At 54.9% G+C, this 14,892-nt stretch overlaps 1 protein-coding gene across 5 annotated transcripts in view; it reads left to right on the top strand.

Annotated features, from left to right (window-relative positions):
• The window catches only part of SEPTIN9 (septin 9), a 118,848-nt gene that overhangs the window by 44,090 nt on the left and 59,866 nt on the right, over window positions 1-14,892 (top strand). The window contains exon 1 of one of the 5 annotated variants that reach the window (XM_068654974.1): window positions 14,621-14,711. The exons of the other annotated variants lie outside the window; for them this stretch is intronic. Within the exon in view, the coding sequence (XP_068511075.1) occupies window positions 14,636-14,711 (76 nt within the window). The 5' untranslated portion in view covers window positions 14,621-14,635. Of the gene's footprint in view, window positions 1-14,620; window positions 14,712-14,892 lie in introns of those variants that run through there. 5 annotated transcript variants of the gene reach the window in all.

Genomic DNA, 14,892 nt, shown 5'->3' with positions numbered 1-14,892 from the left:
GGGGCTTGCGAGTAGCTGCACGTCAGGCTGGAGACGTGAATGGATCTCACCGGACCCATCTTTCATCTGTGCTGGGGAGCATGGGCCAAAGAGCAGGAGTATGGGATTTATTCCCGGGCTGTGATGTCCATCCGTCGGTCATCACAGGCAGGGGAGGTGCAGGCAGAGCTTCCTCCAGGGGGACTTTGGTGCTGAGTGGTACAAAATCACCGGCCAGTGCCTTGTTCCCAGCTGGAGCAGCACCAAACCCAGGATCATGGCTCTGCTCTGCTCATCAGCAAGAGCTGTGTGGATCTCCTGCCTTCACCAGGCAGACAGGAGGGGACATAAACCTGCTCAGCCTCCCCTGCTGCCTGCAGCTGGCCTGTCAGTGCTGCCCGCTCTCTGCTAGGGGAAGATGATGTTGTCCTGGTGCGACGTGCCATCGCCCCCCATTTGTCACCCTGAGTCCTCTTCCCCCGACCATAAAGGGTTTAGCGGTTTTGCTCTCTTGCTTTTGTTTTGCCTGTGGCTTCTCTCACCTTTGTGAGGTCTGTAGGACTTGGAGCAAGTGAGGCATGTAGAAATGCTCACAAGGAGGGCTTGTGTTTGAGTTTAGTGGCTTATTTCGGTAGAGACAAAGCAGAGAACTGCTAGGCTGGGAAGCAGGGGTTCTTCAGCACCTGAAATATTTACCATTTCATTCCCCTCTCACATTTGTAACACTTTGAGTGGAGAACTGGTCAGACCTGGCTCTGGCTACCTGAGAGGCGCTTGCTGACCCCCTGCTCTCTGGGGAAGAGGCCCTCCTGGAAAGTGCCGTGGTTGGTGAGCAGTTCCTTGTGTGTAGGGTAGGGTGTTGTGTTTTGTTTTTTTTTTCCAGAAAACTTTAAAAATTCCCAGTGGGTGGAGAGGGAAAGTGAGCTATGGAAATTAATTGTGTGTCTCGTGCTCTCAAATGAAACACACCCTGGGGAAGGCAATATCCTCCACCAGAGGAGCAGCAGTGTTGGCCACAGACCAGGAAACCCTTCCCTCTCCGCTCCCCTGCGCAGCAAGGGGTGAGTGCTGTAGGGAAAAGCAGCTCCTGGGGTCCTCTCTCCTGGCTCTTCGCCCCTCGGAACACCCCTGGAGTGCCCTGCTGAGTGCAGGTTGTGCTCTGCCATCGCTTTGCCCTTCACCCATCAGTTTTTTTCCATCGGACTGGTGTTACTGGTAGCACAGGGCTCTGTACTGGGGCTGCTCACTGGTTGTGCTCTGAGAGTGTAGGCGGTGTGGCTGGATCTCCAGCAATGCCCATGTTGGCTTGGATGTCTGCTCCCAGCCTTTCTCCAAAATGAGACAGCAAGAGGTAGGTCACAGCATCAGTGAGATACACCCATGCACCTGGGGCTGTCCTGAAGCTGGGTTGCCAAAACCGGCCTTTTATCTCCCAGTCTGCCCCAAAATGGGGTAAGATCCACCTCTGGTGTCTTGTGCTCATTTATATTGCTGCTCCCTTAGCTGGGAGCCACGTGCAGGTCCAGGGCAGCTGCTGAGGCTGTGCCAGTGCCGCACAAAGCGGGCCACGTCCCCACTGAGGGGCTGCGGCCGTGTTTTGGAGAAGGCGAAACTTCCCCGCTAGCCCCGACAGTGCTGGAGGCAGCTCTGAAACGGGGCCCTTCGCCTGCAGCTGGAGAGGAAACCTAATCTTGCTCTGTACAAAGGCAAGGAGCTGACAGCCAGATGTGCAGGGGACACGGGGGGGGCGGGGGAAGGGGATGCGCAAGAGTGGGCGGTGGGGAGTTTTTGGTGGTGGGGGCTGGAAGGGGGCGAGGGAACTGCACGGGTGGGAGCGCTGCAGCCCGCTCTGACCTGCAGGAAGAGAAGATGGAGCGTTTGGGAAAAAAAAAACATCTGTGAGAGGCAGAAAGAGGAGCACCAGGAGTGCTCTGCAGGAGCGGGGACTTTGAGCTCTCCCTGATTTTGGCTTGGTGCCTTCCTCCCCCTCCTCACTGCGTGCGGCGTTTCCTCCCTGGGGGCCAGCGCAGCCCCAGACCCTGCTCCATGGCTGGCAAAGCTCAGGCTGCACAGCTCCCTGAGCTCTGCCAGAAGCAGTGCTCCTGGCTCAGCGGGCAGGGCGAGGGTTTTGGGAGGTTTGTTCTGCTGCTGGTTACCAGCTTAGACTCCTCTGGGAGCCTGAGCAGCGCCCAGACAGCCTGGCCCTGCTTTTCTGCAGTGAGAGGGCTCCTTGTGCAGCACTGCTACATCCCAACCAAGCAAGTTATTTATTCCTTTTCCTCGTCAAACTCTTTTTGTGCAAGGCTGAGCCTTCCCTAGCTGGCTGCTGGTGCCCCGCTGCTGGCCCGAGCCCCTCTGTGCCCTGACAACAGCAAGCGGTGAACGTTGCACAACACAAATAATGGGAAATCCGGTCCTGTGTCAGAAGTCCCGTTCAAAGGCACCTTGGCTGTGCTCAGGACGTTCTGGCTGACAGATTTTCCCATGAAATAAAAAGCGCTAGCTGTTGACATACAAATGCAGCTGAAGTGTAAGCTTTTACTGTCACATTTTGCTGCTTCTGGCTTAAAATCCTTAGGGCACGGCAGTGTAAACGAAGGATAGCTTTAGGGGGCAGAATTTGCCTGAACTTGTGCAGGAGTTCACTTAGTTTCGAGTTGGAGTTCAGGTCGTTTCTCTGCCTCTGTCGCTTTGGGAGCCACGTGCAGGAGGAGCTGGGGGCTCAGCAGGACCAGCAGCAGGGCTGTGCCCTCGCTTGCCTCCAGCCACCTGGGAGAAGCTCTTGGAGTAATGGAACTCTCTCACGCTTCCTTCCCCGTTTGTAATAGCGTAATATTGTAATAATGTAAGAGTAATTACATTAAACTGTGCAAGTCAGCAGTGTCTGCAGGACACACAGAGTGCGGCAACACTTGTGAGAAGGGCGAGGATCACGCGAGAGGCTTGGAGGCACCACATCCCCCCGGAGCCCACAGTCCTCTGCTGCAGTTGGCAGTGGGGTGCTTTAATCAGTGGGACAGGAATTAATCCAAACCTGCCTCTGTGCAGAGCACGATCCAAAATTCCATCCCCCCACAGGAAGCCTCGCTGCACTGGTGAAGCTGTGTGTTCTCACAAATAAAGGTTTCGCATCTCTGTCTAGTTGGAAAAAAAAAAAAGAAAAAAAAGAGAGAGAGAGAAATGAGATGTTGCTACTGGAAAGATTTATTACTATATTTTCAGACTATAGGAATATCACAGGTAAAGCAGTACAGGCACTCGGTGTACTTGTGAGACCCTGTGCTCGTGCGGACATCCCCTGGGTCCTCAGCTCCCCGTGACCATCACACCTTTCCCTCTGGCTGCTTTGGGTCTTAGCTCACAGCTCCCTGACGTACTTCTTCACGTCCTCTTGGACGGGCAAGTATTTTTCTCATCTTTGGAAAAGCAAATTACTGTCTAGGATTGCCAATATTTGTTACATTGTTGTGAAGCTCATGTGTGGATAGAAGAGTTTTTGAGTTAGCATGTCTGGTCCATCACTTAACCCATCAAATATGTCCCCTTCATGACCCTCTCCGTTTGTACTGCATGGATTTAAACAATAAAGCCGGTCTGGTTTTCAATCATTTTCCTGGCTTGGAAAAGAAAGCATTGAAAAAAAAAAAAAAAAAAAGAAGAAAAAAAAAAAGACACAAAACAGAAGAGAAAGGCCCTCCTGTTTTCCACCAGAGACGCAGAATTTGTTCGGCGGGGAGCTGGTCTCTCAGGAAGCGCTGGAAGTGGCCCGCTGGATTTAACACCCTGCTCATCAGCTGCATCTGGTGTGAACAGGAGGATCTTGCGTTGCAAGGACTTTGCTTTTTTCTGCTGAATAGGAAGTTGTCCTTTTAATGTTAAGAGTTAAAGACAGGCTCTCGGCTGATGTGGGCTCACAGCTCTGCCGACTCCAGCAGCTGAAAGCGTCTTCCCTGGCAATTCTGCTGTGCTCGGCGTTTCCCTGGGGTTATGTAAACAGCCCTGCTTTATGGATGGGGCTGGGACGTGCGATCTGCAGCTTGCCAACTGTCCCGTGCAGGACGCGGAGCTGCTGGAGAGCCTTGGGCAGCGCCGAGGGAGGGAGGAGGTGGGTGCTCAGCTCCGGCGGTGGCTGCAGCTCGGCCCAGTGCCTGCTGCTGCTGGAGAAGTGCTGGGAGCTGAAAACGGAGCGTGTGTAGGCAGGGTGCCCAAAACGTGCTTTGGTGCTTGGCTGGAGGTGTCCCTCTGGAAACGTGGGCTCGTGATGCCAGAAGTCACCGAGTGTGTGACACGGAGGAGGTAGGAGGGGATTATCCCCTCTACTCAGCTCTCATGGGACCCCCCCCGGAGCCCTGAATGCAGCTCTGGGACACCCAGCACAAGGACAGGGACCTGTGGGAGTGGGGCTAGAGGAGGTTGCAAGGATGCACAGAGGGCTGGAGCATCTCTCCTACAAAGAAAGGCTGAGAAGGTTGATGTTGTTCAGCCTGGAGAAGGGAAGGCTCCAGGGAGACCTTAGAGTGGCCTTCCAGTGCCTAAATGGGGCTACAGGACATCTGGGAAGGGACTCTGTCAGGGAGTATGGTGACAGGACAAGGGGTAACAGCTTTAAACTAGGGGGTGTAGGAGCAGATTACACATTGGGAAGAAATTCTTTACTTGAGAGGGTGGTGAGGCACCAGGCTGCCCCAAGAAGCTGTGGGTGCCCCATCTGTGGTGGTGCCTGAGGGCAGGCTGGATGGGGCTGGGGGCAGCCTGGGCTGGTGGGAATTGCCCGTGCCCAAGGCAGGGGGGTTGTAACGAAGTGGTCTTTAAGGTCTCTTCCAACCCAAACCGTGCTATGGTTCTATGACAATTTGGACCTATAGAAATTCAGCAGGAAAGCTGCCAAGAAAGCCAGGCTGTGCAGCATCCGTGCTCCTCAGGAGTACCTGGGGATGCACAATTGTCTTGTAGGTTCAGGCACAGCAGGAGGATCAAGCCATCAGGCACAGGAAAGTTCATCCCCAGGAGTTTTGGCTTCCTTGTGTGGCTCCACCTGAAGTCCCATGCCTCTTACTTCTGTTGACAGCTCCCACGCCTCCCTAAACCCCTGTTGCAGATGCAACTTTCCACCGGTTCAGGATGCTGCAGGAGCTTGACCCGCACATCTGTGGCACCACAGGCACCACCATCAGGTTTTCCTCTCCCTGAAAGCGTAGGAGTCGTGTTTATCTCTGCGCTGGCAGGCCAGGGAGGATGCCACACCTCTGGGAGCTTCTGGGGGCTGGGTGGAGCGGGGCAGCGGAGGAGCAGCACGCGGGCTTGGAGCTGCTTTCGTGGCTCTGCCTTGGAGCCAGACGCTGGGATCTGGCACGTGTTTCCAGGGGCCCTGGGGAAGGAGGGTGACAATAAATCTGGGCCGTGAATAACAGCCCCTTGCCCTTCTAGCGATTTCTGACACGCTGCTTTTTGATGACAAATGGAGCCCCGGGGGGTGATCCATGGGGGCTCCTCTTGGCTCTCACGCTGAGAAAGCGCTCGCTGTGCGCAGGCTTGGCTGCGAGGAGCTCCCAGCTCTGGGTGTGAAGGTTGGAAGGGAAAGGAAGCAAAAGTACAGATAACGCATTGTGGGGCTTTCTCTTTGCCAGGCTTGGAGATTTTGTTGTCCTCAAAATGTGACTGCGGCCCTCTGCTCCGGGGTGACACTATGGCTGTTCCTAGGGGACCTGCCAGTGTGTGTGGTTCCCCCAGGAGAGGCCCCAAAGGGAAATGCCGACCAAGCACAGCCTGCGAATGCCTAACAGGTCTGACTGCTGGGGCAGGAAATTCATCCTGGGGTGACTGGTGTGCAATGGGGGAGCCCTTGTGACAGGAGAAAGACACCCAGTCCTCAGATGTGGCCAAAAGATAGAGTTACTGTCTTGTAAAAGATCAGGAGCGGTAACGAGGGAGCTGCAAAAAGGTCCCCATTTGGGGAGCAGAAGCTCTGCAGGAAGCCCCAGCTGGTGTGGGACACCTTTGACCATGGTTGGCTTGAGCCGTTTCCCCTAGAAGAAGCCCGATTCACCCCTGGCTAAACCATCCTGCTGCTTAACCACAGCGTGAGCGCCGTGCCCCTTCCACCTCCCCGGAGACCTTCCCAGCAACCCCCTGGCTGTGCCTCTGCGCAGGGCTTGTGCCTGCTCCCATTGCTGTCTCCTTACAAGACGGGGTTTTATTTCACTTCGTTCCTTGCCAGCCTTCCTTGAGTTTTGCCAGCTCTTTTCCCTGTGAGCCAGAAGACTGTTAGACATAGAAGGAAAGCGCTGCGTTCAATCTGCCTTTTAAATGCCTAATTCAGGAAAATTAAGTTTGTTAGCGCTGCCCTGCCTCTGAGCAGATGCACTGCGAGGGGTGTGCTGAAGGAGCTGTCTGGTTCTCAGGATGGGGATGGGTTGTCGTCGCATTCTTAAGACCATAGATACTCGGCATATCTGGCATGAGAGAGCTGGGCTGGACTATTTGCCTTCTTTAGCTACTGGAAGCAATCCAGCCTGCCAGTTCCTGCAAGCTCATCCTGTGGTTTAGTGGATAATACTGATCCTTGTTCAACTCCCACGCCTTTGTGCCTTCCAAGCGGATGGGGAAGACTTTGCAGGGCTTGAACTGCGCACAGATCCCGGCTCTTTGCTGTGGAAGGCACAAGTTTTCATTATGCTGTGGAGTGCTCGCTCCAGAGTTTTAATAAAACGTTAATTATTGCACGGGAATGACCATGAGAATCATGGCAGGTTGTAACCGGTCAGCGCGTCTGAGTGGTGTAGGGTGGTAGCAATAACCGAGGAGGGATGGCTGCTGCTTTGAACTTAATGAAATGTCTTCAGGTGCTTCAACAGGAGTTGGTCTCCTCTGCTAGGACGAGCCTTTGGTGTCTGTGGCAGCTTCTCGTGCGTTTGTGCAGCCGACTGCAGGCGGCACAGGGCTGCTCGGCGCAGGGCTGGCAGCTGATCAGCCGCTGGCTGCAGCGAGGAGGTGATCAAGCCCGAGTTTTCTCAAGCAGGCAGCAAGGCTGCTGAGTGCTGTGACTCAATGGGGTTGCTGTGCCAAGGTTGATCCGCCGGGGATGAGTGTGCAGGCTTTATTCTGTGACTGCACCCATGGGGCTCAAAGCCACATGTCCCAAACCATGCGTTGCTCCCAGCAGGTCGGGCTGGTGTGTTCGTATCTCAGCTCCTGAGCAGCACGGGGCTGTTGGTGAGGCCGTTCCTTGTCTGCAGGGCAGCTTCGGGCTGGCCTTTCCCCGCGAGGTGCCCAGCGTGCAGCAGGGCTTTGGCGAGCAGGAGGTGACATTGGCTTCAGGTGCTGCCACCCTGGCCTCTGTGCCCAGGGTGGCAGCAGGGTGCAGATGTGTCCCCTACAACGGCACCAAAAGCAGTGAGAAAACTGCAATTCTGCTCCCCCTTTACCTCAATCTGGGGATGTATAGAAGATATATGAGGTGAGCAGATTTTGGTATGAATGTGGCTGGCAGCAGACGCAGATCTTGGATTCAACATGTGCCTTGCAAGAAAGAGGCTTTCTTGAAGTGGACAGAGAGTTGCTGTTGCCGTGCAGCCGTGCTCATCACCAGCACTGATGCTAACATCATTATCAACATGTTTATGTGAAGCTTGGCTGCAAAATAGCTCATCATCCTCAAGATTTCTCAAGCGAGTTTGCTAAATACTTCTTTTACTGTGCTGCCAGGGGCTCTCCTGGCGGCCAGTGAAGGAGGAGGGGTTTGGCCAAAGCAGTGCCTGGCCCGGAGGTCCAATTCCCGTGTGCCTTAAATCCATCTGCAGGCTGGCAGGGGAACAACTGGGTGCTCTTTTCTCCCGGTAATTGTCTGCTTTATGTGCAGCCCAGCGGCGAGCTGCTTCCATGGCACCTGTTTTGCTGGAGTTGCATGTGAACGTGCCCCTGGCAGCACCTCTGCGTCCCTTGCCGAGCTGCCCCAGCCCCTGAGGGCTGGTGCAGGCATCGTGAAGATGGGCACAGCCTGGCCCTGCTCCTGCAGCGGGTCAGCACCCTTTGTCTGAGCTGCCCCGGGCTGCTCTGCGCCCTGAGCGCTGCTCTGTGCTGTGCGAGGGCCCTGTCAGCCCTCCAGCTGGCAGGCACCATGCTCCCGAGTTGTAAGCAGGCATTGTGGAGAAGTCTGGTTTGGAAACTGCTGGCAGCGGCGGGGCCGTAGCTGCAGACTTTGGACGCGAGGTGCCCCTGGCAGGAGATGTGCAGCTCTGAATGGAGAGCCGGCGGCAGCCGTGCCGAGCCCTGGGCGCAGCTGCGGGTGATGGAGGACCCGTGTGGGAGGTGTTGCTGATGCTTGGAGGCTCGTGTTCCTGCCGGGGAGGGCTCAGCGCTGACCCGGGCGCAGGATCCAGGCAGCAGGGCAGTTTTATTCGACTCCGAGGAATGTTGTCTGGTTGTTAAACCAGCCAAATTGGAGTACTGCGGGGTGCGGGGATTTTTCTGGAGGAGGGGGAGGAGGAAGGTATGTAAGAGACAGAGCTCAGGTCTGGCAGATTACTCCTGTGCGTTAACATAAATGCCGGCTGTATCGGTCGGCCCCGTGATTCCTCGTCTGGGAGGAACAGCACCCTTGAGCTGACAGACACTGACAGTCCCTGCCGAACGGGACGGGCTGATGCTTAATGCAGGCAGCTCCTTCCTCCCTTCCTTCCTTTGCACATAAAAACACTTCACGTTTGGTTTCTCCCTCGTCTGAACTTCTCCTGAAGAAGAGCACTTCGATTCTGCTGGTGGAACGTCTGGGGTGTGACAGGTGCCAGTGGTGCAAATTAAAACGAGCGAACAACAAATGAGCGCGGTGAGGCCGAGTTCGTGGGAGGCTGGAGCTTGTGGAAGCGATGCAGTGTGCAGGCACTGTGCGGACTTCGTGTTGTGGGCTGCTCTGATTCATTTTGGGTGTGATGGCAGTGGCCACAGCCCATCGGAGGTGGTGTTTGGCCTCTTCCCTGCTGGGCTTGGCTGCAGGGGTCATGGGTGTGAGCGGAGCGCGGGCTGTGTGCAGGTGGAGATAAAGCAGCCCTGGTTGTCACCGCAAGGGAGCGGGCCAAGCTCGGCTCGTTCAGGAAATTTTGAGGCTGTGATCTTCATTTACAAACAAAAGCAGCAGAGGTAGGCGTCCTGGGGCCTGCAGCACGATGCCTGAGCTTTTTGTACGCCTGCCCAGGGAGGGGTTTTGGCTCGCAGCTGATGGCCGGAGCCTTTTCCTCTGCGTGGGGGCAGAGATCAGCTTGTGACAGCGCCTCGTGGTGCCAAATGCAAGCTGAAAACCTGCGGCCAGCCCCACGCCAGGCTGGATCCTCCATCCTGCCCAGGTGTGTGTGTCCAGCTGGTGACACACTGCTCCAAACCTCTCCCAGCTCCAGGACCTCCCCAGATTTTTACTCTCCCTCTTTGCTGGCGAGCATTGCCCATGGGGATTTTCTCCACCCCCTCCATAGTGCTCTGGGCAGAGCTGGAGCCCCCTGCTCCTCTCCTGCTGCTCTGGGCTGGCTCGGTGCCGCCTCGCTCCAGAGCTGGTGCTCAGCCCCCAGCACGCTCCCGGGCCCCTTTCCATCTAGGGCAAACTCTGCAAGGCAAAACGCTGCTTTTGGCCTGCTTGCAGCAGATCTCTGAACTGATTTTGGATCCTCGTTTGTTTGTGGAGGCTGAAATCCCCAGCGTCTCCCACCCACGTGTGCCAGCTGCGGCTCCTGCCAAGGGGGGCTCGTGGAAAGGAGCACCAGGGGTGGGAGGAAGCCCGAGGTGCCCTGCCCTGCCTGAGCCTCGGTGCTGACCCCATCCCCTGGCAAAAGAGGCTGTGCCAACGTCATCGAGCCCATCATGTGATAATGGCTTAATCTTAGGAAAAAGAAAAAAAAAAAAAGTGCTCTGTGCCAGGGAGCCCGTGGGCACGGCTGTGGGCATGAGAGGTGGGGGCAAGCACAAGTGGCTGAACATGTGAGAGGGAGACAGGGCTAAAAGGAAATTCTCCTCAAACCTTGTATTTGGATCAATAATTTGCTTTTTATTTGACTGTGCAATTTCAGCACCTGGTGTCACAGAGGTCGGGGGGGCAGAAGCGGTGTGCTGGGGGCTGGGGGGAGCCTGGCGAGAGGGGCCCTTTGTGGTCCCCTTTGCCCTGCGCTGCTTTCCCAGCAGGAGAGTTGCTGCAGTCCAGCCCCGGCTGCTTCTGGGGGATTTCCCTCACACGTGCAGCCCGTGGCTCTGCTGGGGCCCTGGAGCCAGTGCAATTATCCCGGGGTCTGGCTGGGGGGGATTATCTTGGTAGGTCAAGCAGCGTTTGCAGTGAATTGAGTGAGGGAGCTGAAGGCAAAAGCCCTGCTGTGTGCGTGGGCTTGCTGCAGTGGGTTTGGGCAGTGCTGCCTGTGTCCTTGTGCCCCCTTCCCGTCCTTGTGTCCTTGTGCCTCTTCCCATCCCTTCCTGCTGGAGCCAGGGGGACAGAAGAGCCACTGGTGGTGCTCAGCGCTGCGTGGATCCGCACCTCAGCATCCTCACTGCGGGGTCTGACAGGGCCTCGTGCTCTCAGAGGGACCGGTGGCAGCTCCACCACTGTTTTCAAAGAAAAGGAAAAAAGAGGGAAAAGTTTTTTCCCTCGTTCCTCTCCTCCTGCCCTCGCTTCCTTCCCCATCTCAGCGCCGTGCGCCGAGCTCCCGGCGCTTTGTCCCTGCTGCGCGGAGGAAGCCGAGTGGGCGTGGGGCTGCGGCCGGTGTGGGAATTGTTCTTATCAAGCTGCTTTTCGTCAAGAAAGAATAATAATAATAATAAAATCTTTGATGGTACCAAGGGAACTCGGGAGGCGCAGCTGCCCCCGAGGCCTGATCCGCAGCTCACGGTGCTTCCTGAGCCTTGGCCGTGAGTTTTTAGGGTCTTTGTGCTGCGGCAGATTTTGCTGCGTGCCTGAAATATCTCGGAGGAGCCGGGAGAGCCGGCCGGGGGCTGGCACAGGGAGAGTGAGCTGCCGGACACGGCTCGCTGAGAAGCAGGGGAGAAGAATCAGAAAAGCAAGTTTCCTGCCACTCGCTGGGGTATTTATGACTGGAAAGTTTGGGGTCGGAAAGGTCGCGAGCAGGCAGCAGAAAGTGGCGGTGGCTACAAAAGCACGGGACATGGGTCTGCAGCCGAGTGCGTGCACGCGGCTCTGCCCGCTCACCCTTTCCTGCAAATTCTCCCGAATTAGGGACTGCCGGGAAGCTTTCAGAAATGGAGAAGCCTGTTTCTGAGGGGTTCAATATGAGGCTGATGCTCGCCTACCCCTTTTTACCTTGCACCCACCGTAGTGCACGCATGGTGGAAATGGCTGGGGGCGCATCTCTGCCTCTGGGAGCAGGAACCCTAATCCTTCTGGAGCCGGGGGCACCCCACAAACAAGCAGGAGGGTTTTGCAAAGGGGAACTCGCCATGCCATGCCGTGCGTGTGTTGAACTCGCCAGGGGGTGAGCAAGGTTTCTGAAGCCTCTCGTTTCCATGAAAACGTCTGTGCTGTCACGCAACCGGGCCTTCATGCCTCTTTGGTCTTAATATTAAAATGGAGTGGTTAATAATTAATACTTTATTTAATAATTGAAGTAATTAAGTAGGTTTGCTTCTTGGATCCTAAACCACTGTACCTCCCCTTTTCTTAAGAAAGACTAACCTGAAAATAAACGAGGAGAGCAAGGCCACGAGGCTGGGGTTGTTTTCCCCACGTGAGGCTCAGGCAGATGCGATTCCTGACCCTCTTCCCATTTCCTTCCCATGCAGGCGTCCCCCGCCGCTTAATCAACACCAGAGAACTGCGCTTCCCTTCCCTTCCCAGGCACTGCAGGCTCCCAGCCCTCTCCACCAGCGTGCTGGGGACCCTGTGCTCCAGCCGGTGGCAGGGGGACATCTCTGTCCCCATACGCCTGCTGCCGTGGGCACCGTGCCTCATTCCTTCCTAGGGCCGGCTGTGCCCCACCTCGAAAACTGTTTCACTTTTTGCCCCCTTGATTTTGTGCAAGTCCTGCTATTGCTCCCGTTACTGGCTGTTAAAAATCTTCCTCTAATTTCCAGCCTGCAGCTCTTACAGACCTGTTTATGCCCCGGCCCTGTTTGGGTTTGGATTGGGTTTTTATTTGTTCCCTTGGTGACGGTGATCTTTGCCCGCAACACCTCTTCCCTGCGGCGCATCCGCGTGCGATGTTTCCAGCGGTCACATCCCCTCCCCTCCCAGCCCTCCTTTCTGTCCGCTTTCACCGGTGCTGGGTGGGCAGGATGAGTCAGGACAGAGCATTAGTGATTTCCGCTTTGCTGCTGAAAGTACCTAATTTACTGCATTTTAGGAGCGCCCTCACTTTCTCTGCACCGCATCAGTGGCTCGTGGCCGTGCTGGGACCCCCAGTGCAGCGAGGTCCTTCCCACTGCTTCCCTCTGCTCGGGAAGCAAAGACTTTGCCAAAAGCCCTTTAGGTACTGACCTTCAGTCCCTCTTCCAGATTTCATCTGTTTCTGTTTTCCAGGCTCCAACGTCATCCAGATTTTTTTTATTATTTTTTTTATTTTTTCTGCAGCACCCAGGCTCTGTTTTTGCAGCCGTGGTTTCACAGCTTTGTGGCACTGGGGGATGCGATTTGGCTGCGTTTCCTTTATCTAGTAAACCAGTCAATTGTCCAGCAGTCTCAAATCAGCAAACTCGTTCTGCTTTTTTTTTTTTTTTAAGCTTTTCCCATGATCTTAGTTTCCTTCCAGAGGAAGGGAAGCGTGACTAGCACTGAAATATGGCTGTCCTCACTGCACTTCCCACTGCTTAGGAAGCAGGAAGGGTCTGAAGTCTTGTGAAGGACTATTTTTTTGTGACAATTCCTGTGTAATCAGCGGGGCTGGATTCGTGGCGTCATTGACATGAAAGCCTGGGCGGAGGCGATGGGAACCAGTGTTGGGGTTTCCTTCCAGTGTCCCCCACGTCCCCTGCCAGGCACGCTGCCCTTCCCAGCGAGCGCCCCAGCCAGGCCAGCTCCTTCTGTGAGTTTATAACTTGCCAGCTCCCCATTTCTCAGTGCTGGATGCTGTGTGCCTCAGTTTCCCCACCTGTAAAATGGTGATCATTGCACCTCAATCCCAGGGGACTGGCAACAAAAATGGTGTTGAGCAGAAGCACAGGAACTCAGAAGCTGCAGGGAGCACATGAGTGGAAGGGAAAGTAGTTGCAATAGCTTTTAAAAATTTATTTATTTGGTTAGAAAGGTGTGACTTGCCATTCCCTTTCCTCCAAAATTTGCCTTGTGTGGGTTGCCGTGCCTTTGTTTCTGCATGTTGTTCTGCATTGGTGCTGCCCGTCTGAGAGGAGCTGCTACCAGCGCTGTGTTGAGCTTAGGGACAAAATGATGCTGTGGGGATGTGGGTGGTGGGGGCTGGTGCCACGAGAGCCTCCACCTACACATCACACCAACCTGAAAAGGCTGGGAAGGGCATTTCATCCTCCATCAGCAGCAAGAAAAGATATTGGATTCTCAAAAGAAGCATTAGGTAGTTAATGACAGTATTTAGCTGCTCCTGCCTGGTACTTTTGGTCAGTAAGTCTCCAAGCATTTTATTAGAAGCAGCCACAGTTATAAAGAGCTCTGTTTTCTAATTAAAACAGGAGGAGGAAAAGGAAGATGCTGTGGATGAATTACTGGCTTTTGTGAACTAGGTAATTTGATTCATGCAGCCACAGTGACTCATGCCACCTCGTCTGACCAAGTCTGATGCTCATAACTGCAGCAGATTGTGAGAATGATAAGAGAGCTGCTCAGAAAAACCTCTGCTTGTGGGAGGAAGAAAATCTGCCCCAAAACCTGCAGCTTGCGAGCAGACGGTACAGTGCTGCTCAAAGCTTGTGCATGGATAGGAAAGTCCCCTTTCTGCCCTCACCTGTCCTGATGAGGGGTGTTGTAATGCTGGTGCCTTCCATCTCCAAAAAAAAAAGACATTTTTTTTCCTCCCATTTGGCACAGCCTTTACCAAAACCTGTGCTGGGAAGTGCAGCTGCCTTGCTGGGGTTTCACCAGCCTGGGAGAAAGAGGCTGTGGAAGAAAAGTTTGGAGAAAAACATTTAAAAAGTCAGGACAATACCCCTCCATCCACTAGTGGCAGCACAGGGATGGTGCCACGGGGACAAGGGTTGAGGTTTCTTGCCAGCTATCGCGGCATCGTGCCACTTTGAGCTGGGTGACTGATCAGCAGATTTCACAGGCTGTGTTTTCGGGACAGGAAATCACTTCTAGGCCAGCAAAACAGCTTTGCAGGAAGCTTGCTGCTCATCTGAAGAGCAGTGACGGTGGAAGAAGGAGGGCTGGGCAGTTGGTGGCCTGGGTGGGTTAGGAAATCAGGAGCTGTAACATGGTGAGCAGGGCCACTTCAAACCCTCCTGCAGCCGGTGGTTTTTAAACAGGAATCGTGTCTGGGGCAGCAGTTACTGTGTGAGATATTCTGGGGGTCCCAGCTAGCAGGGAACTCCAGGTGAGTCCCGTGGTTTATAAACCCGAGTGAGGCCCTTGGCAAGGGAGCAGCCAGGACGAGAGATTTGCACTGAGCACAGCGCAAGTATACGGTGTTTGCCCCCTGTTTTAAAAGCAAATCCAACAACAAACAGTTGTGGAAAGCTGGGACAAAGGAGCAGCAAAGCTGAATAAATGACTAAGAGGCCAAAGAAAACACCTGCCCCGGAGGACAGAAGGAACAGAACCCGATTCACTTACCAGGAGGAAGGTGGGTGACGTGCTCCGTGTGGGAGTGTCAGCAGCAGGCTCAGGGTCCTTAATCTCTGCCATCTGCCAGGAAAGGGCAAAGCAGGGCCTTGTCGAAGCTAAATTGGGATGAGCAGTACCACACGTGCTTCCGAGGGGCTGCTGGGGAGCCCCAGGAAGGAGCTGCAGGGAGGTGGATGCTC

The sequence above is a fragment of the Anas acuta genome, chromosome 18, assembly GCF_963932015.1.
Source record: "Anas acuta chromosome 18, bAnaAcu1.1, whole genome shotgun sequence".
In the NCBI taxonomy this organism is placed as follows: Eukaryota; Metazoa; Chordata; class Aves; order Anseriformes; family Anatidae; genus Anas; species Anas acuta.
The sequence above is the reverse complement of the archived record's forward strand: the minus strand, read 5'-3'. Positions and strand labels throughout refer to the sequence as shown.